At 32.6% G+C, this 22599-nt stretch overlaps 1 protein-coding gene across 8 annotated transcripts in view; it reads right to left on the bottom strand.

Moving 5' to 3' along the window:
- Nucleotides 1-5013: 5013 nt before the first annotated feature.
- LOC119668164 (homeotic protein female sterile) overlaps nucleotides 5014-22599 on the bottom strand; it is a 48697-nt gene continuing 31111 nt past the window's right edge. For all 8 annotated transcript variants that reach the window (XM_038077594.1, XM_038077593.1, XM_038077595.1 and 5 more), the window contains exon 12: nucleotides 5014-5179. In XM_038077594.1, the coding sequence (XP_037933522.1) occupies nucleotides 5114-5179 (66 nt within the window). In that variant the 3' untranslated portion in view covers nucleotides 5014-5113. The remainder of the gene's footprint in view (nucleotides 5180-22599) is intronic.

The following is a 22599-nucleotide window of genomic DNA, read 5'->3' as shown; positions in this document are numbered from 1 at the left end:
CTTTACAGACTAATGAAGGTTAAAGGTGGAATCACACAGCAGAATGCAGTTTTTAGTATAACACTACCCTTGATTGAACATGAACGATTTGAATTGTTTCAGCTAATTCCAATCCCGAACTGGGTAAATGACTCCATGACGGTAATTGACTCCTGCAGTTCTATTTTGGCTATTAATACGCAGCATGATCAATATTTTCCTCTTATAAAATCCGAATTAAATCTTTGTGAGACCATTAAGGAAGAGAAATTTCTTTGCACCAACGTCCGCATACGATACAATTTTGGTTCCGAAGTATGTGCGTGTGAGGTCAACCTATTCAACAACAACACAATACCAAATTGTCGGTTGAAACACAATATCAACAAGCTGACCTGGATTCCATTGAATCACAAAAATTAATGGATTTATGCGACATCAACATCTTCACGAGCAACTGCAGTATGTAATAAGGAAATCATTCCACTAAATCTAAAAGGTTCAGGTTTATTGACGATCGATCCAGACTGCGTGCTTAAACACAACTTTGTTTCCGTGCAAGGACAACAAATGATTGCAAGCACGGCAAGATATTCATACAGTAGTCTTGGTACAATCTCCGAATTAAGGCTACAACCCCCTATAAAGACATCAGATGCTTACAGCGGCAACAGTACACTGTCAACGGTACGCAACAACCAATACGATCAACAGCTTAAAGAACTCACAGTATTGCAGAAGGTGTTACAGTCATACCAGATAAATGATCTTCCAAATCAATTTCAGTCACACAAGTACCACAGCTTCACCATAGCTTACGCTGCAGTCGTTATAGGGCTGATATTAATCATAATCATGATGAAGAAGAAATTGCAGAAAAAACATGTTGAAATTCAATCCGATGAAGAAGCCACCCTCACGACACCTATACCCATGCCACGTCGACAGTCGCGAGAATTCTTTATCAACATATAGTCGGACTGACTACCTGACAGCTAGAGGCTCATATTGTTGAACGGTTGTTCAACGCGGGGGAGAATGTTGAATATTTGTTTATAATTTATTATATTATTATATATGAATATTTTGTTGTTATTAATTTTGTATGAATAATTTGTTATTTTTGTTTGTATTGTAATAATTGTGTTAAATATATTTGGTGTAAAAAATAACGTTGTCAATGCAATGCCCAAAATACGTCATACGCTTCTGTTGGCACATGAAAACAAAAGCGTCAAATTTCGTCTGCAAGAAAATGCACTCTTGCAGTTTGCAATAAGTTCATTGTTTGGCATGCATGGTCAAGGTTATTTTAGTTAATTTATTTGTTGTAAATTAATTATCAATTTTAAATAAAAGGCACAATTGAATTTTTGACAATTTAATTGATGCGAAGCCACATTCGTTATCGATTCCTTTTTGTTCGTTCTAATAGCTTGTAGAGTTGGTTCAAGTACCAAATTTACACCATATAAGCACCTGCCTACTGGATTCAAGTATTCAGTAATCAGGATAATTTAGGACAATCTTCAAATCACTGGGTTCAAGCGCTCAGTGGTTCTCGAGTTCAAATAAATCAACATAAGTACTGGATTTAAGAGTTCAGTACTTGCAAACAGTTGATTTCAACTTTTGATTCAGCGTGTGATCATACATTTTGGTGTGATCGTCCACATATCATAAGTACACGTCTATTATCTAGTTCAGATATTTTTTTCATATAAATATACAGTGCCGAACATAATTGTTGGCACAGCAAGCAAATTGAACTTTACCACTATTTTTATCCTGTTAATGATGCAATTTTAAATCAAAAAAAAAATTTTTAAATAAAATGCTTAATTGCTTTTAAATTCATTTTATTTCATTTTATTCTCTATTATATTTAATATTTTAAAATTAGAAAATCAAAAAAAAAAACTAAATTTGGCTGAATGATAAAACTTTTTTTGAAAGACATTTCTGACAGCATAGCAAAAATCTTAAAAACGATCTTTCGATCATTCTCACAAAGATTTTACGAAAGACTTTTAACGATCTTTGCTAAAATTGCTCTGTAAATATGTCATATATTTCCAATAACATATTTAGCAAAATTTGAAGCAGCTGTATGCTCATTCAAAAATTTCAATAACTAAAACAAAATTTTGTTGTTTTACTTCAATTCAAAAGAATTTCTACTAAGAAATAAAGTTCTATAATTGACTTTAAAAATCAAATTTAATAAAAAAAAATAATTTTTGTCAAAATATTTTTACATTCGCAATAATATACAAATAAAAAAACACTTACATGCTCACTTTAACTTTTATTTTCATCATGCTAGATGAAATAACAAAGCAGAAGTCTTGTGCCCAGGATTTAAGATTACAAAACTTAAGATATTGTAACGAAAGAATGCGATAGTAATGCCTAACTTCTGGCTTTTATCGAAAAAGAAGATAAATTCATAAGTGAACAATTTAAAACACTTTAATACTAAAAGTTCTTTGAAACGAAATAATTTTTCTTGACATAGTTTCTAAAACTTCTATTGAACATTAAAAAAAATTGTTCGTACAAAAACATTTCATATTAAAACCATTTTGTTTTTTATTAATATTGATCATTTACGCTGTTTAAGATAAATTTATTATATCCCTTAAGCTAAATTTTATCTTACGACTAAGAAAAAAAATTAATGTTAATTTAATATTTTTTACTTAATTACTTAAAAAAATTTTAAATTTTTAATTATATTAATTATATAAAAAATTTTTAATTATATTATATTATGTAACTTACTATTAAAATGTGATATAACAGAAAGAAATAGGAAATCATATCAATGCGCATATGCATGCAGTATATTGATAAATATATGTATGTATTTATATATGTATCTTTTTACTTACATATGTATACAGAAACATTATATTGTATTATGCAGACATATACATACATATAATTATTGCATGTAAAGGGTGTTTCCGACTTATTTTGCTTTAATGCAAAAGGTGATTTCTTCGTGTCAAAAGTTGAAAAAATGTGTACAAATGGCGAGGTACATTTTCAATATTTAATAAGACATGGGGCGTAAAAAAAATTTATCCAAAATAAATCTATAGTCTTGAAATTCCTAATACTTCAAAACGGTTTAATTTAATAACTTCGTAATATAATTTTTCAGTCATCAAATATTCTTAAATTTGATACCTGTATCAAATATTAATACGAAACTTAATGCCATAAATAGGAAAAAATAAATAAATAGGTAAATAAAAAAATTAAAACAAAAAAAAAAAATTTCGATCCACAATAATTTACAAATCTATTTACAGGTATCAAATATTAATATGAAACTTAATGCCATAAATAAGTTTGTAAATTATTGTGAATCAAAATTTATTTTTTTTTTAAATTTTTTAATTTTTTTAAAATACCTAAAAATTTTTTTTTCATCTTACACAAATTTTAACTATCAGTTTTTTCAACTAAATGTAATAATATATTTATTAGTAATTCTATGCATTGATAAATTTCTGTTGCTTTTAGTTCATTTCAAAAAACAATTACTTATTCTCTAGTTAATTAAATGTTAACTAGAGAATAAGATATTAATGTACAAAATATAAACAAAACACAAAAAAATTTTATAAGAATATTAAATTATGGTAATTTTCGAATCTACTTTAAGTACAAATACGTAGTAGCTATTTAATGGACTAAAAATTAATACACATTCTAAAATTTTTGATAAACTGATTTATATTAGATGTATTTTTATATATTTTGGAATTACGATTTTTCATGTGTTTAGTTCTTTTAATTCAGTATTTTGGAAAGATTTTTCCTTTCTTGGACCAAGGAATCACTTCAGAGTTTAGTATCATTTTATTAAAAAGCACCCTCATACATATAAATACTTGTATGCATATACATATTTATATATATATCTACATAGAGAAATATATTACATGCATGTATATATTATTCTACATCATCAAGTGGAAATACATAAGTTTATAGTAATATATATAAAGTTTAGTATATACATATATCATACACAAAAGCACATGTATTAAAAATGAAACATATTTTTTGATTGATTGATTTTTTTTTTAAAAAGTATAATATAAAAATATAAATATGATAATTTTAACGTAATTAATGGTATTACAAATAATAAGTGTATTAAAATATTTTTTTCCCTAATTTTTATATTTAACATGTAAGCAAATTTTATCTAGTAAAATAGAGCACTTATATAAAAATAACTCAAAATTGTAACTATTTTAAAATCTTGTGTATAACAATAAATAAAAATAATAATAATAAAAACATGTATTTGATTTATATGATAAAAATTTTGCATACAATATATATGTATATACCTTACAGATGTATATATATACATATATACCTTACAGATACATACATATATATATATATATATATCTACAGATTGATTCTCAAATTTAATAATTTAATTTTTATAAAAAAAATTGCATTTCTTCTGTAGAAATTTTGTTAAACAGTTATCGAATAAATACGCTAGTTTATTAATCTATCGTTAATATAATATAGTATTTAACAAAATTACAAGTACACAAGTACGATAATTAAATAGTTTTGTTTTAGAATAAAATTTTGTTTACATAAATTAGTTAAAGTACATTTAGGCGTATATATTAATCTTGCATATTAATAGTCATCGTAAGTATATTAGTCATTACTACAATATTTCTGAGCTTAAACATTACTTCTTAATAAGTTTTAAACATCAACCAAGTTACATACATAAAAATTTGGTTTAGTGTATTTTGTAACAATAAGTATCTGTAGCTGTAAACCAATTATGTTAGAATAACTACATAAATGTTTATACCATACGTACAATAAGTTTGGTCACAAAATCGTCGCATGATTTTTTATAAACAGTTAAACTAGTTTTATAAATAGATTTAATCTATTATTATATGTATATATTCTGCATTATATTAATGGTTTTTAAGATTTTGTATAACCCTTTCATTATAAAAACGGGTACATTGTTTTGTTTTTGAAATGACCAATAAATATTTTTTCTATGAACACCAATTTTAACTTAATATTTAATTTTTTAGTACCATTACATCTTTTGATGCTATTTCTACTATAGCGATTCTTCAAACGCTGCCATTAGATCGCTTTGCATATTCATATCAATTTGACCTGCCATCTGGAATAAAAAAAATTTCTTTGAAATGTAATAATTTAAAAATATTTTATAGATAAGAGAAAAATATATTTAATACCGAAATTGATAATTTGTTTAGTAAAATGAGTATTTTGACTTATTAAATCTCTAATATTAAAATCTGTAACTTGTAATTTTATTGGAATTATTAGCATGGAAATTGTGAAAGTTGTATGTTAAACGATAAATATTTAAATAAAATAATGATGATATATGCATTTTAAAGAAAAAATTAAATTATATGCAGTAGCGCACAAGCCCTGCGCTTAAAAGTGAGTTATCCGTTTACTGTATGTATTAGTGAAATTCGCACTAAATGATGAGGGCAAAGATAAAGGACGCTGTTGCAAATCAACGTCAGGAACCATATAGTTACGTTGGTTATATATTGCAATTTATATTGCAATTATATTGCTTGTAGATTTTATCATGTCTAGGTATCTTTTTTGGGTTTTAAGAGATTCGAATAGTCTTGACATCATTCAAAAGTATTGTAATGGGATTTGTTGCTAGGAAGTCTATTGTTTTTGGATTTAGATAAAAGCCGCTTTTGGAAGTGTTCCACTAATGCAACTTGTATCTTATCTTAAGGTATTCCTCGAAGTATTCTTAAACAGTTCGATTTTTATCATAGAACTGTCATATCTTTTAACGTCATTCGAACCTTAATATAGCCTCAATTTCCGCTCTGAAATTGTTAAAATTAAATTAAAATATTATCTGTTGGAGAATTGATCTGTCTGATTGGAAAGCTGCTACTGCTGCATCATTTACAGAGCAATTCTTGTACCAAACTATCGTTTGAAAGATCATTCGTATTCTGGAAGCGGTCTTTGGCCAAAATGAAAGATCTTTTCGGTTTTTTGCGTCTGACGTGCATAAATTTTTTTATATAATATAAAATACATAAAAACTAATAATTAATTAATTAATTAATGAAAATTAATGAAAACACAACAATTATTTCTAACTTCATTTTCATAACTTCAAGATATTTTATTTTTCTTTTTTTATTTATTAAATCACTTGAAAAGTCTAACAATAACTATTAAAATCTTTCATACTAAGAATATTTATTCAAAGTTTATGTCACTACCTAAACTTTCCTTGTTTAAAACGTGAAGATTCTTAATTATTGATTTTTAAAATTTTTATCTCAATGTGGTAATTAATACATTTAAGATACATTAAAGGTATGCCGGTAAGTCTGATCTTTTGAGACGGGATATGTTTCTTGTTCTGGTAAGATATTGAGCGAGTAGGTTTGGATGTACCATGTATTTTAGTGTTATATTTCTGCCGTAGGAGAGCTAATTCGTCTTTGACAAGAAACACTTAAAGGTCCTTATCTATGATGGAATTTGTTAGGAACCAGAGGGGCTCCTGTTAATGATCGAAGTATTTCTGACTGAAAGCGATGTATAACATCGATGTTTGACGCGATGGCTTTACCCCAGAGTTGGGCACCGTGAGTCGATATGGGCTTAATCACAGTTTTATATAACAGAACTTTATGAACAAGCTGTAATCTTGTATTCTTATGAACGCTGAGAAGCGCAGTATTATCTGCAAACGTTGATGTAATTTTTTGATTAGTGGGGAAATCCGATGTAAATATAAGGTATAAGACCGGTCATAATATGTAGTACAATTGAAACTTTAAAAATAAGGATTAATTAGCATTTAATGCTGGTATGATATAGGTAAATTTGTTTGATGTTTATAAGAAATATATTTTTTTGTATATATAATTTATATATATAATTTATGTAACAAGAACCTTATTTACACATGAACTTTAATTTGTTAATTAATTTAAAAAATTTATTACAATAATTATAATTGGTTTAAAATTATACAAAATAAAGAAACTAATAATAAATCAATGATTGTTATTAAAATGATTAAATCTTGCTCGTTATATTAACATTTACAGCGCTCATGAATTCAACCGCAGCAAAAAGAAATAAAATGGCAAAACAAATATTAATCAATCAAAATTTTGTACTTTCTGAACTAGTAGAGACATTGAAATGAAATTTTCTCTAAATACACTTTTTGAGATAGCCCTTCTTTTGAATCTTAGTCCCAAATTTGGTCCATTTTGACATTTTCTTACTTTCCAATTGAAAGTCGAAATTTGCTGTACTAAATACTTGCATTATAATACATATTACATCACTTAATAAGTCACGTGACCTACACACAGATGGCGTTGCCATTGTCAAATCCATATGACGTTTATGAAATACCAACCTTCAAAAGACTATGTGTACAATTTCATGACATTTCGATTAGTCAGGAAAAAGTGACAGCCGTTTAAGTGAAGTTTCTTTTGTTATTTTCAAAACAATGGATTGAAAACAATTTCGTGTGTTAATTTATCATTGCTTCTTGATGAAAAAAAATACTATACAAGCTCAGCAATGGCTTCTAAAGTGTTATCCGGACTCTGCCGGACTCCATCGAAAAGAAACATTTGTTATTGGTTTGTCAAATTTAAACGTGGTCGTACAGATACCGATGATGGTGAACGTTCTGGTCATCCAATTGAGCTGGTTACTCCAGAAAACATCAAAACAGTCCAGAAATTGGTTATATCTGATCGTAAGTTTAAATTACGTGAGATAGATGAGACCGTAAAGATATCAGAAGGCAATGTGTTTACAATTATGCATGAAAATTTGACCATGAGAATGCTCTTTTCAAAGTGGGTACCATATTTACTCAAAGTCGATCAAAAATAAAAACGTGTTGTTGATTCAGACCAGTATTTGGCTATGTTTACACGTAATAAATCAGATTTTTTGCGTCGATATGTGACAATGGATGAAATATGGATCTATCACTACACTCCGGAATCAAAACGATCATCATCTGAGTGGACTGCAACCGGTAAACCACGTCCGAAGCATCCAAAGGCACAACAGTCAGCTGGGAAGGTTATGGCTTCAGTATTTTGGGATTCACATCGTATAATCTTCATTAATTATCTCGAAAAGGGAAAAACCATCAATAGTAACTACTACACGGTGTTACTGGATCGTTTGAAAGCAGAAATTGTGAAAAAACGGCCGCATGTGGTGAAGAAAACAATTTTGTTTCACCAAGACAATGCACCATGTCATAAGTCAATAAAAACGATGGTAAAATTGCACGAATTTCAATTCAAATTGCTTTCTCATCAGCCTTATAGTTTAGATCTGGCTCCCAGCGACTACTGGCTATTCGCTGATCTCAAAAAAATGCTCGCAGGTAAGAAATTCATCTAAAATGAAGTAGTAATTGCTGCAACTGAAACCTATTTTAAGTTAAAGACAAATCCTTCTACAAGCACGGCATCGAGAAGTAAGAGAAGCGTTGGAATGATTGTATTGCCCTTGGAGGAGATTAAATTGATGAGTAAAATTAATTTTTGGCAGAAAAAATTCGTTTTTCTTAGTTAGTCACACGACTTATTGAGTGATGTGTTATAGCTCAATTTTTTCATGATATTCTATCCACTGCAACACCCATTCCATACAAAATATTCATAAAAAATTGTTCATTATCGTTAAAAAAAAACTTTTCATTACTTTAGACTATATATTGTGATTTCGCAAAAATTGGGCGAATTTTAAACCCTTATAACTTTTTTATTACTTTTTAACAAATGTTCTTTTTTTACATTGTGTCAAAAAATTTAATTTTAATTATTATTGTGTAAAAAAATTCAATTTTAAATATGAAAACACCTCGATTTGCTTCGTTAAATGGGACCAACAAAATGCGACGCAAATCGAAACAATGCAAATCGAATCACATATCTCAATATATTTAATTTCCAAAAATATTTTGGATTTTGACAGAGCATCAAATCAGAACCGAACCGAAAAAAATATATCGGTTTATTTCGGTTCACCACCATATAGTTTGGTATCTGTGCATCTGTTTCTTTAGTTGTTGATTTTTTTATTTATTTTTTTGCAATATACTTATATTGACTCAATTTATTCCTAATTTTGATGTTAATAGTCTTATCGGAATTAAACATGCAGCACATACTTTACAACTAGCAATAAAAATGAAATTAAATGCGCTGAATTTAATGAATAGCGAATTCCATCGCTTATGTTAAAGTTTAAAAATACTGATGTTAAAATACCTTTTTGACATTGTCTAGATGTTATAGCACATACAATATGCTCAAAAGCTTATTAGATTGTAAACGGTTTTGTTCTTCTTTAGCGGAATGTAATTCAGATTATTATTTAACGGAGAATGAATAGAAGAAGATACATTTAATTGTAGACACTTTGGAACCCCTAACAGAGGCAACTTTGAAGTTACAAAGTGAACAATTAACTTTAAGTGATTTTTATGGAATTTGGATCCAATGTAAAACAAAATTGAAAAAAATCAGGAAATATATTGTCAGATATTTTATATAATGAGACACACCCAACTCTCTTTTAACACGGTATAGATACGTTCTTTAAAAAACTGTGTAAAAAAAATTGTGTAAAAAAAATTGTGTAAAAAAATACATGCGAGATATAGTAAATTTGGCAATATTTTTCACAACTTTTAAGAATCGTATAAGACGAAAACCCTCTAAATATTTTTCTATAAATCCGTGTAAATAAGTGATAATTAAATCCATATTATTTAAAAAACAAAATAACTCGTTTTTATTACGAAAATAAAGCATATCAAACTTTAATGTCAAACAGGCAACTACCATTTGATAACAAGCGTGCACGTTTATTACGAACAGGCTCAAAAATCCCATCATTTGTATTAACAGTCACTGTTTGCTTGTTAGTAGTTAAAAAGTCTATTATTAGATGCTGCTTTTTTTTTTGGTTTTTAAGTTGCTTATACAATTCTTCATATTCAGCTATACAACAGTTAAGTTTGCGTATAAATTGCAATGCACGTTTCATGTCAGTATCATAAGCAAGGAAATGTTGCTCCATACTTTTATGAAATTTTAAACCCTTGTGAATCAAGCTAACCGTTAATAGCTGAACTTCACTTTCGACTTCATTATTATCGACTTCTTTATAATCATAAACTGTCATAAATTCAAATAAATCGTCTTCATATAAAGGGCTTTCTCACACCAATTCATTTATATCAAACATTTGAATGTTGTTAAAACTTAAAAAAAAAAATTGTGTAATACAATCCATAATCGTACACTTCCTACATGCTTCAACACTCAAATTATTTTCTTCTTTTAGTTTTAAATATCGCTAAAATACCCTGATCGAGTGGCTGAATTAGCGAAATGGTATTAGACGGCAAAAACAGCAATTGTATAATTGGTTGATCTAACAATGGGTGACTGGGTGTATTCAAGGAGCAAAGTCAATTTTGGAAAATTGGAAGTCATTTTGGAAAATTGACAATTACATTATATTATATCTGTATAATTTCGATCTTTATTTATCAAAAACTCCTAGTTATTATTATTTCACAAGTAACAAAACTAACATGTGGATTCTTCTTTATACGTCATCTGTCATCACTGACCAGGGTTGCCAACACCTCCCCTTTTGAGATTAAATCTCCAATGCGGTGATTCTAGTGTCTAAATCGGTCAATAGGATGTCTAGTACGCCTTGGTCGCTAGTACGGAACAACTGCCTCATTGTGCTTCTCAGTTTGAGGAATTGCAATCTCGGATACTTCGTTGAAAGATTAAGCTGGAGTCGAAACCATATTTTTGTTAGTTAATTCGACCACATCTTTAGGTGTTGTTTCGTAGAGGCCAAATGCATCAGAATTTGGTTGGCATGTCCACGAATAACTTCGCCATTTTGTAAGCGAACATTGTAAATGACGTTACCTATGTGTTCGATTATTTTTCCTTTTGTCCATTCAAAGTGTTTGTTTTTATATATATTGACATAAACGAGCTCGTGATCTAAGTTCTGATTGATTGGTTGGCGCAGGCATTGTCTTGATTGCTTCAATGTTTCTTGGATCTGGGCGAATGCCGTCTTTACTAACAATATATCCCAAGTAAGCAATTTCAGGAACTGAAAAATTGCATTTTGCGATCTTGAGTTTAAACCCTTATTGATAAATACGTTGTAGAACTTCCTGTAAGTTGTTGTCATGCTCTTGTTGGTTTCTACCTGAGACAAAGATATCGTCAATGTAAGCAGCTGCGTAATGTAAGTCCGCAAGCATTTTATCCATAATTTGTTGGAAAATTGTCGGAAAAGTTTGGACGCCAAATACCATACGCTTGTATTTGAATAAACCTAGATGCGTGTTTATTGCGAGAAGTTCTTGCGATTTGCTATCAACTTCGATTTGGAGAAAAGCGTCCGAAAGGTCTATATGACTAAATACTGTTGCATTGCTAATTTTTGCAAAAATATCCTCTGGAAGCGGTAGTGGATACTTGTAAGATTCAAGCGCGTCGTTAAGACCAGTTGAGAAATTAGCGCAAATACGAATGCTGCCATTTAGCTTTTTGATAACTACGATTGGTGCGGCCTAGTCAGAGTAATTGATAGGTGTGATAATGTCGAGATCTTGAAGTCGCTTAATTTCTTCTTCAACCAAATGTTTAACTGCGTATGCTACTGGGCGTTTAGATCGGAAAACAGGTTGACAGTTTGGTTTAATACATAAATGTGCCTTAGTTTTATTACAAAGACCCTTAGCATTCTCGAAAAGTTATGGAAATAATTTTTCCGGAAGAAATTTGCAATTTGAAAACTTTATGGAACCATTACTTGCATGTTTTGTTGTTGAAATTAGGCTGCAAATAGCATTAAGCGTCATATCGCTAAGTTGAAAAGCAGTTATCCAGTCCAATCCGAATACGTTCAAATCGATCGCTGTAACGAAGCACGTAAGTGTTCTAATTGTGTCTTTTAACTGCACATCGCATGTAAATTTTGCGTGCAATGGTAAGTTTCCAGTTGCACTTTTAGCAGATTCTGGTTGTACTTCCATTGTATTTAAAATATTTAATTTGTCGAAATTAAATTTTGAAATGATAGTTATGTCCGATGCAGTATCAAATTGCAATTTAATTAGCACATTGTTGATTTTAACGTGGACATATTTACATTGTGATGCTGTTCGTTGTGTATATACTGTTGAATCGTGGCTGTGAAAATGTTCTTGCTTTACCATTGCTATTATTTTTGTTGCTGTTATTGCAGTTTGATTTTGCTGAATTTTTCGCTTTGCAATAACCTTTTTTATGGCCTTTGTTGTGACAGTCTTCGCATTTATAATTTTTGTATGGGCAGTTACGCATATAATGCATTGCTCCACAAAATCAGCATGGTGTTTTCAGTTTGTGATTGTTCTTAAGCTTATTTGCTTGTAATCGATTCACCTGATTTTCGCGTGATTTATTTTCTATCAGCGCTGTGTCGGATTTTAAATTAATAATACGCTGACACTCGTTTGTAAGTTTTTCCAAGTAGATGGTATCAGCTTCTTTATCCAGTTATCAAAATATTCGGGTTCTTATTTCGAAGTCTGCTTCCGATTTCAGCCCCAATACGAACATTGAACATTTGAACTGGTCCAGTGGCAGGCTATTCAATTTAAAATTTTCACAGTGTTTATTAATCTCGGCTGAGTACGTAGTAGAGTTGGTAACTGGTGGTTTGGTTAACTGCAAACAGCTATAACTTAAGCTGAATTGTGACTTTTGGAGTCCAAACAGTTGTTTTAATTTCTCCACTGTTGTAGCAAAATTATATTCACTTGGATGGTTAGGCAAAATAAAGTCCATATATTTATTATGTACAGTTGTACTGAGTTTCCTAAATAGAAGCCTGACCTTCGCTGCGTCATCAAGTTTGCTAGCATCTACCAAGAATAAATCTTCATACCTCGTGTACCACGTTTCAAATGTTAGGTTATTTTCTGGATCATAAACAAATTCCGTGACACTCGAAGCTAAAATCTCCATTGTTTGCTCCGGTTTTTCTGTTTTCGGAAATGCTTCAGTATGCATCTTCATTTGCAAATACTCCTTGAAAAGTTCAAGCATTGCTTCCGTGTCTTTCGCACGTTGGTTTTGCATTTCTTGGAAAAATACCTGGAATTCTTGTGGATTAATTTTTTTTTGTACATATATTTCTCAATATAATGCAAAAAAAATTCGTATCCTCGTCGCCGCTATTATATCTGTATAATTTCGATCTTTATTTATCAAAAAGTCCTAGTTATTATTATTTCACAAGTAACAAAACTAATATGTGGATTCTTCTTTATACGTCATCTGTCATCACTGACCAGGGTTGCCAACACTTTACACCACATGTTGTTTGATGTAGGTATGTTATACCGGCGATCCCAAAGGATCCGCTTAGGCCTATTGTGTTACCGTATATAGTAAACTTAGAGGTTTAGACCTACTTTGAACCTCTGAATAGCTTATAATGCTATTCAAGGGGAGGTCTTGCAGTTAATCAAAAACATCAAAAAAGAAACCACCTAAAGTGATAAGGCGGCGCCGCGCATATGTCGGAAAGGAACAAAGCAGATGAGAGGCACTTTCATCATTCTATCCACAACAGTGACTGGTATGATTGAATGGGATAATTACACTTTTAACATGGATACCTGAAATGCAGTGACCTGTCAGTAAACTAACCATAAGATTGATATCTCTACGGAGCATCTTAATGAGAGAATTGGATTGGTTTTAGTAGAACGTGGCCAAATTGCACACAAATGCCTGCTTCTAGAGAAGCAGCATATTCACAATTGAAAATTATTTAAATGGCTCTGTTAGCGGAAAATTATTTTAAAATTTCAATTTTTTTTTATGTTTAATAGAATAGAAAGACTTCTTCATATTTTTTTACAACTTAATTTTGTTTCAAGCATACATTGCTCTTATACAAATTTGTTTACATTATAACTTACTTATGAAGGTATAATATTAGGGGTAGTAACAATAAATCCTTTATTTTCCCAATGTCTTTAGGTGTCTATATCCCGCGTTGTATAAATCCGATCGAGTGATGCTAGATAACGTTAGAAAGATGAGATTTCATGCTAAGAAACTTTGGACAGTTTGGTATTCGTTGATTAAGTTTTGTTTGAGCACTGGTCAAGGATAGACACTAATAAAGGGAAAATCTTAAAAAAGGCGAAAACGCAAGCCAAGCGGCTGAAAAAGTGAATAATGTTTATGGTCCTGATATTGTAACACCCAATCTTGCGCAAAATTACCGATTTCGTTTCGGTAATTTCGTTATCATAGATTCATCATCACTTAGAGGAAGACCAATTGTCGAAAATGTTGATAAAATCATGGAAATTGTCGAATCCTACCTACTGTTGTCATGTGAACACTGTTTCGATTGCCCAAGAGGTAAAACTGCCCAAAAAACCCTTTGGAACTATAAGGCTGGATACGACAAAAAAGCTCGATGTATGAGTGCCACACGGGGATCCTAGTATTTCACTAGACGGACTCGCAGGTGGGACTAATCCGAAGTGGTGATCTTTGGTAACGCTTTTAACGGCTAATGCGAGCCAAACCTGCATCCTTCCTATCTCTAAAAATTACTAACTATAATCATTTCAATATCCTCTCCATTTCGATCTCCCCCAATCCAGAATTGCGCGTATTCATGAGATTTGTTTGCAGTCGGGGGTAACAGACTGTAATTTACCGTTGCACCTCACTGGTACCTGCCTACCTCAGTAAGTAACTGTGGGCTTACTGCGTTATAGGGGCTATGACACAGCGGACCTCTTTTCCCCCACACTCGTGATATCTAAATGGACATAATGGTACATGTGCTATCTCAAAGAAGGCTTAACGCCGGAGGCTGCTAAGGAAAAGGCGCTCAAGAGGTCTGCCTAAGAAATTAGTCCGATTGATGTGCAATCGACTAAGTAAAGAAGAGGGAAAGACAAACCACTACAAGCGAAGCACGCTACGCTAATGGGTGGACCAAAACAACCGAAAAAAACAATACCGGACAGCAGTTAAGCCAAAAGCTTAAGAATAGCCATTCTTCCGAAGTCTTACGCCGAAGTCATACCTTGCTCTCGAGAGATGAGCAAGGTATGATCAAAAACTTCTCATAGATGTGCAAAGGATGGAATCAGAGTTACGATTTAGCGAGATACGTTATCTACCAGGAGTTGGCACTCACGTACGACCATCTGCAGATTTCGATAAACTAGTGGACGACTGCGAGAGAACGAAGATGCCACTTATACTTCTTTGCGACTCAAACGCGCACAACGAAGTATGTGGAAGCACAAACAGCAAAAGGTAAGTATCTGTGGGTTGCTAATTCCACTATAGCTTAACTTTTGTGTGCGTGTTCGTTACGGATTCGGATACAAAAGAGAGCGATACTTGATTAAGTGCTGTTTTTATGGCATACTTAGGTTGTGATGCCACAATGTTGCCATCATACTTTTCGCGTGTTATAAACTATTTGTGGTTGCCCTACTCGCCACAGTACTCCCCCTTTAGAAGATAGCTGGAGGACTGTGTTGAAAGGTATGTTTCGGTCTTGCCATTAATGGTGCTTTAGCGTTCGATGGAATCTTTCTACCTTTCCATTCGCTGCTGGATGATAAAGCGTAGTGCAGATTCGTTTGGTTCCAAACAGGTCAGTCAAAGCTTGAAACAGATCTGCTTCGAATTGTGTTCCCTGGTCCGTTGTTATTACTTACGGCGCGCCAAAACGGTATATCCAGATTGCATAGAAATTTACAGCTACGTATCTGCGGTCATGTCTTTTAATAGTGTCACTTCTGACCATCGGATAAATCTGTCAATCATAGTTAACGCGTACCTATAACCCTGACACTCTGGTAATGTATATTGACTTTGGATTGCTGACAACCTTGACACTCTCGAACCCATATGTTTATGTCCTTTCACATTGAAGGCCACACGTATTTTGACGTTAGTTACCGCGCTGTGGACCTGGAACCTGTATGTGTCAAAGAATGCACTAAGTTGAATACCTCTTTGCGTAATGATTTGGATATAAATGGTCTTAACTGGCCCGTCGTGACATCACAACATGTCTCCAAGTTCGATTACAACTGCAATTTCTTCAGTTGCAATTTCGTGCTTGTGGACAACAACTGTTTAAGCTCTTCATCATATTCCTGGTGCTTGCTTATCCGCTCTAGGCTGCAAGTTTCTAGCATAGCTATCGAGTTGATCCGCGAGAATATGTCTGCTATTATGTTGTCTTCACCTGAAACATGTACGAACTCGGTCGTGAATTCTGCTATGTAGCTCAGATGACGTAATTGGAGAGTAGATACCTTGTTGGCTTTCTGCTGAAAAGCCAACGTCAACGGCTTATGGTCGGTGCGGATGACGAAATAACGCCCTTCAAGCAGATGACGAAAATGTTTTATAGATGCGTAAACTGCTAGGAGTTCTCTGTCATATGTGCTGTAATTTACTTCTGCCTATTTAAGCTTGGCGGAGCAGAATCTTACTGGTTTCCACTGGTCATTGTAATCCTATTGCAGTGCTGGAAGCATCGGTTGAAAGACGAAGAGGTGCTGTTGGTGATAAGAATACTAGTTGCGTTAAAGTTGATATGCCCGCCTGTCTTAAGTTCTGCTGTCCAGACTATTTCTGTCTTTTCTCTCTTCTTGGATTCTCTCAGTAGACTGGGGTGCTTGTATTATAACTGTGCTGCTCGAGGAATGTACTTACGATAATAAGTGACGAATTTCATGAACTGTCTTAGGTTGGACATAATTTTGAATAGCTGCTACAGGCTCTGCTGGGGGATTCATGTCACTTGCTGACAGATGATAATCTAAGAACTGCAATTCATCGACACTGAACTCGCATTTGGAATTATTAACGTCAAGATGTGCTTCATGTAGCACGATTTCTACGACCTTTTTTTCATGTTCTGTCATGTTTCGTGAAAAAACCAATATGTCATCCAGATAACAGAAAACAAAAGGAATACTTCTGAACAAGGAATTCATATGTCTTTGAAACGTTTGTGTCGCGTTTTTGAGACCAAATGGCGTAACAACGAATTCGAATATGCCTAGTGGAGTGCTTATTGCAGTTTTACAAATGTCTTCTGAGGCCATTGGTAATATCGCTTTGTTAATATCGATTTTTGAGAATTTAGAGGCTCCAAAAAGTCTCTCAGAAATTTAATCCAGTAACGGTATTGGATATTTGTCTGGTTTAGTATGTGCATTTAGCCTGCGGAAATCTCCACACGCTATCCAACCGCCAGTTTTCTTTTTCACTAGATTCACGAGACTGGACCATTGACTATCAGATGGTCGCACTATTCCTTGTTCGAGCAATGTACTGAACTCATCCATTATGGCTGTTAGTTTGTCACCTGCATAACGCCTCGGCTTCTCTGCTATCGGTTGACAATCCGTTACTATACGGTGATTCACCTGCGGAAGGCGGTACGAGTTGGGATTAGCTAGGCCAACATACTTACTGGTTATTGTGAAGAGATTGCTATTTTTATCCACCGTTGAGATCGAGTGCATGGTGACATTTTTGATCGCACCAGTCACATTTAACATTGTTAGCACATCAATTAGCTTTTTCTTCTTTATGTCTAATATGAGACCATATGATCGGCGATTTTACATCGGCTATGATGAAGCTCCAACAAAAATCACGACAAAGACCTAGGTCAACCCCTTCAACCTTTTGACTCCAAATGTATTTATGTTATTGTTGTGTTGTTCACTGCAAATAATTTGACGTCTTTTCTTGTAATTGAATCTGGCTTGCTATTGATGAGAGTGACTAGCAAAACTGAAACAACTGAACCTGTGTCGATTAAAAAGTTCAATTTGTTTAGTTGGTCAAAGACATAGAGACGGGTGCGTTATAATATGCCGCACCCATCTGCGTTAACGTTTTTAATTTTCCTCTGTTGGTGTTGAGCTGTGATTTCCAGCTGCCTTGCTAACAGAAGAGAAGTGTCAAGGAACTTGAAGGTATCCAAGGCAATGAAATGGCAAACTTACAAAAAGAGACGCGGATTCAAAAATGATAGACTCAAAACCATTCTGTGGTCTAGGCAAGGAACTCTATCTATTCTTATCAACGGCGCAAAGGAAAAAGAAAGAGAACACTATTGTGAACGGCTACCAAGACAACCACAATCTAAATTGCTTATAGGGACTTACAACCTAAAACGCTTCAAAGATTGCATAGCACAATCAAAAAATAATCTAAGAACTATTGCGAAATTATTGACCGGTCACTGTAGATTGAATAATCACCTATCGAATTAGAAATTCAATCCACCCCAGACTGCAGATTCTGTAAAGAAGAGAGAGAGAAACTGCATACCATGTACTTGTGTAGTGCCCGGCACTGATGCACAAGTGGAAGAAACACCTAGGGGGTATTTCATGGATATTCTTTCATTGGAATTGGAGAAACACTCTAATCCGACTTAGAGGCATAGTAGATCTTTTAGGTCGCAGAGCACTATCACTTCTTTTTCAATAATTAATTAATGGATGCCACATGAGTTAACGCAAAAAAATCACGAATCACTGCTGAATCACAACAAAATTAACCAATTTTTGTAGCAGTTGATGAAAAGTGGTTCACGACAACGTCAAGCGAAAAGGTCGTGGTCAACTCGCGGTGATCCGACTAAAACTGTGGCCAAGCCAGGATTGAGGACCAGGAAGGTTCTGTCGTGCGTTTGGTGTGATGGGCAGGAAATCTTGGATTTCAATTGAACCTTCTGAAGTTGGGAACTTCTTATGCTTTCACCTTATTGTCCAGACCTGGCACCAAATGATTACCATCTGTTCCTGTTCATGGTGAAAGGTTTTTCTAGTGAAGATAATGAACTCGATAGAATCGAGAATTCCATGGGAGAGGCATAATAAAATTATCTTCAAAATAGCAACAAGTTATCAAACAAAACTGCGCATATTTGACCTAAATCGGATCATCGGATGGTAAACATGTCTTTGATTTCATGTAAAAATAATGAATTTATTTTTACTACACCTATTATTAGGTGCTTTCGACAGCTATTACGTGTGACAAAAAACAGCAAGTTGCAGGCCTATAGTTGCTGAAATGTACGCTTAACAACAACACTGCTTTCTCTATCTAAGCACTAGAAGAGGTTTAGTTGTGAATGGCACATTTTGGCAAGTAAAGAAAAAAGTGTTACCAACGCAATTTGCGAACTATTGTGAACCGTCATTGCAAATTCCAGCGAATATTCCAATCATATGTCAAAAGATTGTAAAAAAAAATTCAAGCAAAATTGAATAGTTTCACAAATTAGAAAATTTTGAAAACGAAATATTTTAAAAATATGTACCTTGTGATCAAAGGAGAACGAGATTAATTTTTGAATTCTAGCGCTTATTTAATCGGTAAAATTTTTTTTATTTTCACGCTAGCAATACTATTATACATTCTGTCAAAGTTTAACGCATATCGTACGATTAGTTTTTGTTTGACGTCTATATAAAGAAGTCGAAAAATTTTCGTGTGACGATTTTTATAATGAATCAGAAATTAGAATAACGTGCGTGCATCAAATTTTGTGTAACAAATGGATTCAAGTGTGCCGAAACGTTGAAAATGTTAAAAAAGGCCTTTGGTGATTTGTGTGTGTCGCAACCACGAGTATATGAATGGTTTAAAAGGTTCAAAGACAGTCGTACAAGCTTGGGCCATGATGAGACCTGGCCGCTCAACAACATCTGTTACTGAAGAAAACAGTCAATCGTCGCAGCAGATCGTGTTGGAAAATCGTTGTGAACCGATTAGAGAGATTGCAGTGTTGTTGGGCATCTTATATGGATCGGCCGAACACATTTTAACTGATCTTTTGGGTTTGAAACACGTCGCTTCTTGGCTGGTGGCAAAAAAGCTGAATTTTATTCAAAAAAAGCGTCGTTGTGATGTGGCCAAAGAGATGATTTCCAACGCAGATAGTGACCCTAGTGGTAGTGATAGCAGATAGTGATAAAATCCTTTTTTTTAACACATACCCAGTAATTATGTTTGAATGGTGTCAAAACAATTATAAATAAATTTTCATGTAATTAGAAATAAAGGAACCCGTGCCGACTTGTCGATACATGTCAGAACTTGCATCCTTTAGCGCATCGCAGCTAAGTTATTGCAGTGCTCGTTATTATTTGTTTGTTTTAGTAGTAAGCGCATTATTTTGATTCAGTCAATATGTCAATAGGATTACGCAGTTTTAAAAAGGGAATATTTTTAATTGGGGATGTAAAATATCAAATCACTGGTTCAAAACTTCCCTCTAATGGACAAGTATTGGCAGTTCTGTTCTACAACATTCGTGAAGTGAATTTAAGTATCAATGAAAGCGCAAATCTTACTATTCATGAGTGCATTATTTATTGGGAAAAGGCACGTATACCAACTAAAGCTTTACTGTGTTAAGAAGCTAATTACATTATACCAAGTTTGGAGAGGTTTGCAGAAAAATGCGAACAAAACACAAGACGTGTACGAGCAGCGTCGACAAGAGTTTATTACAAACTTAGACAATTTGTTTGACATTGCACATGCTGTCGCGCTTCAATTAATAAAGATAAATGAAGATAAAATCTTCTTGCAGCGCCAGAAGATTCAAAAACAAAAATTTTTTTAAAAACACCAAAAAAGTATGAAGTAATTAATTTACAATACACCTTTTGTTAAAGTATTAAGAAAATTTTCCCAAAACTAATAATACATACAATAAAAAAAAATTATAACATTTAATTAACTCAAAATGTTTATTAATAATACTCATCACAAAAATTAACGATGTGCGCGCACAGCCCTGCGCATCAACGATCTATTCGGTACTGACTACAAAATTCGTTTTACGAAATCATAAAATGAAATTTTGTAGGCAAAAATCGAACGATGCTCGTTGACGTGCGTACGCACCCTCATGCATCAACTATCTATTCGGTACTGTCTATAAAATTCGTTTTACGAATTAATAAGAATAAAAATTTCTTAGGCAATGCTGTATTTTAAAAATGCATTCACCATAATGGAGTGGCCGTGCAAGCAATAAAATTAGTATTTATTGCTATTGTTTAAAAATTTAATTAATTTTGAAATAATTTTCTACAATTTCTAACGAAAACCAATATATATTAAATAAATTTTGGAATATTATATTTCTTGAAGTGAACAATGCTATATACTCAGTTATTTATTTCTGAAAATAAGTAAAATAAATTATAATATGACTTTTGATATGTCTAACACTGAATTACTATTATAAAAATTAATAATTTCTATTTTTCAGTACACAATTTATTTGCATAGATATGTGAATTTAATGCTGCATGCATTAGTATATAAAGTGTATATATTAATGTCATATAACCTTAAATTTCATTATATAATATACCCAATTTACAAATATTTAAACTCCAAAAAGCTATTTAAATGGAAAACATTATAACCATGATATTATACTGAATTCAATTTCAAAAGATATTTTTTCGATTTCAAGCTAAAATAGATTTTAATTGCTTTCAACATATTATATGAAACCCTTCTGAACTATTTTCCGCACAAAAAAAATATATAAATTGCTAAGAAAAGTGTATAAATAATTGTGTAACATACTCAATTACAATCAAAAAAACTTTGTGCATAATTATACGTTAATGTAAATAAATCCATTTAATTTAATGGATTTATTTATGCAGCAGCCCTGAAAGAGCATGAAAGAGCGTAAAAGTGGCATAAGTGTGGTTTAATCACACTTATTTAATACGTGTGACAGAAATGTTATAAAAAATGAGTTTTCTTAAGCAATTTCTCTTAGTTTTGATCGAGGTGGGCAGAGTTTCCATTCTAGAAAAGATATTTTTTGTTCGCATCGATCTAGCTGTCAAACCATTAATGACAGAGATCTCAAAACAAAGTGTATGATCTCACCGATGAACAAGAAAAGTAAAAGTTGAAAGAGCCAAAGTACTGGTTAATGAGATGAGCATTTCGGGCGCTCGCGTTGTGCATTGTAAAAAATACAATGCTACTATTCTCGTAAATCCTCTAGTTAAGAACAACTTTATCTTAAACATATGTGAAAGAATTAATGGAAATGAGCTGCTACCAGGCTTACCTATATGCAGAAAATGTTGGCTTTTACATTAACATAAACAAAACTGTTTAGTCAAAAGTGCGCAAACACCGTCGTTTGTACGGAACAACAAGTCCATCGAACACGAAAACAACTTTTGTTACCTCGGTAGCTCTATTACAACCGATAACAGAGCAACAAGAGATGTTGACAGCAGAATACAGAAGGCAAGGATGGACTTTGGAAATTTTCGCGGTATCTGGAGATCAAGTAAACTATCATACAAACGAAAATACATGTTTATAATCCATGCGTGAACTTTATACTATTGTATGG

Source organism: Teleopsis dalmanni, chromosome 1 (genome assembly GCF_002237135.1).
Source record: "Teleopsis dalmanni isolate 2A chromosome 1, ASM223713v2, whole genome shotgun sequence".
NCBI lineage: Eukaryota > Metazoa > Arthropoda > Insecta > Diptera > Diopsidae > Teleopsis > Teleopsis dalmanni.
The sequence above is the reverse complement of the archived record's forward strand: the minus strand, read 5'-3'. Positions and strand labels throughout refer to the sequence as shown.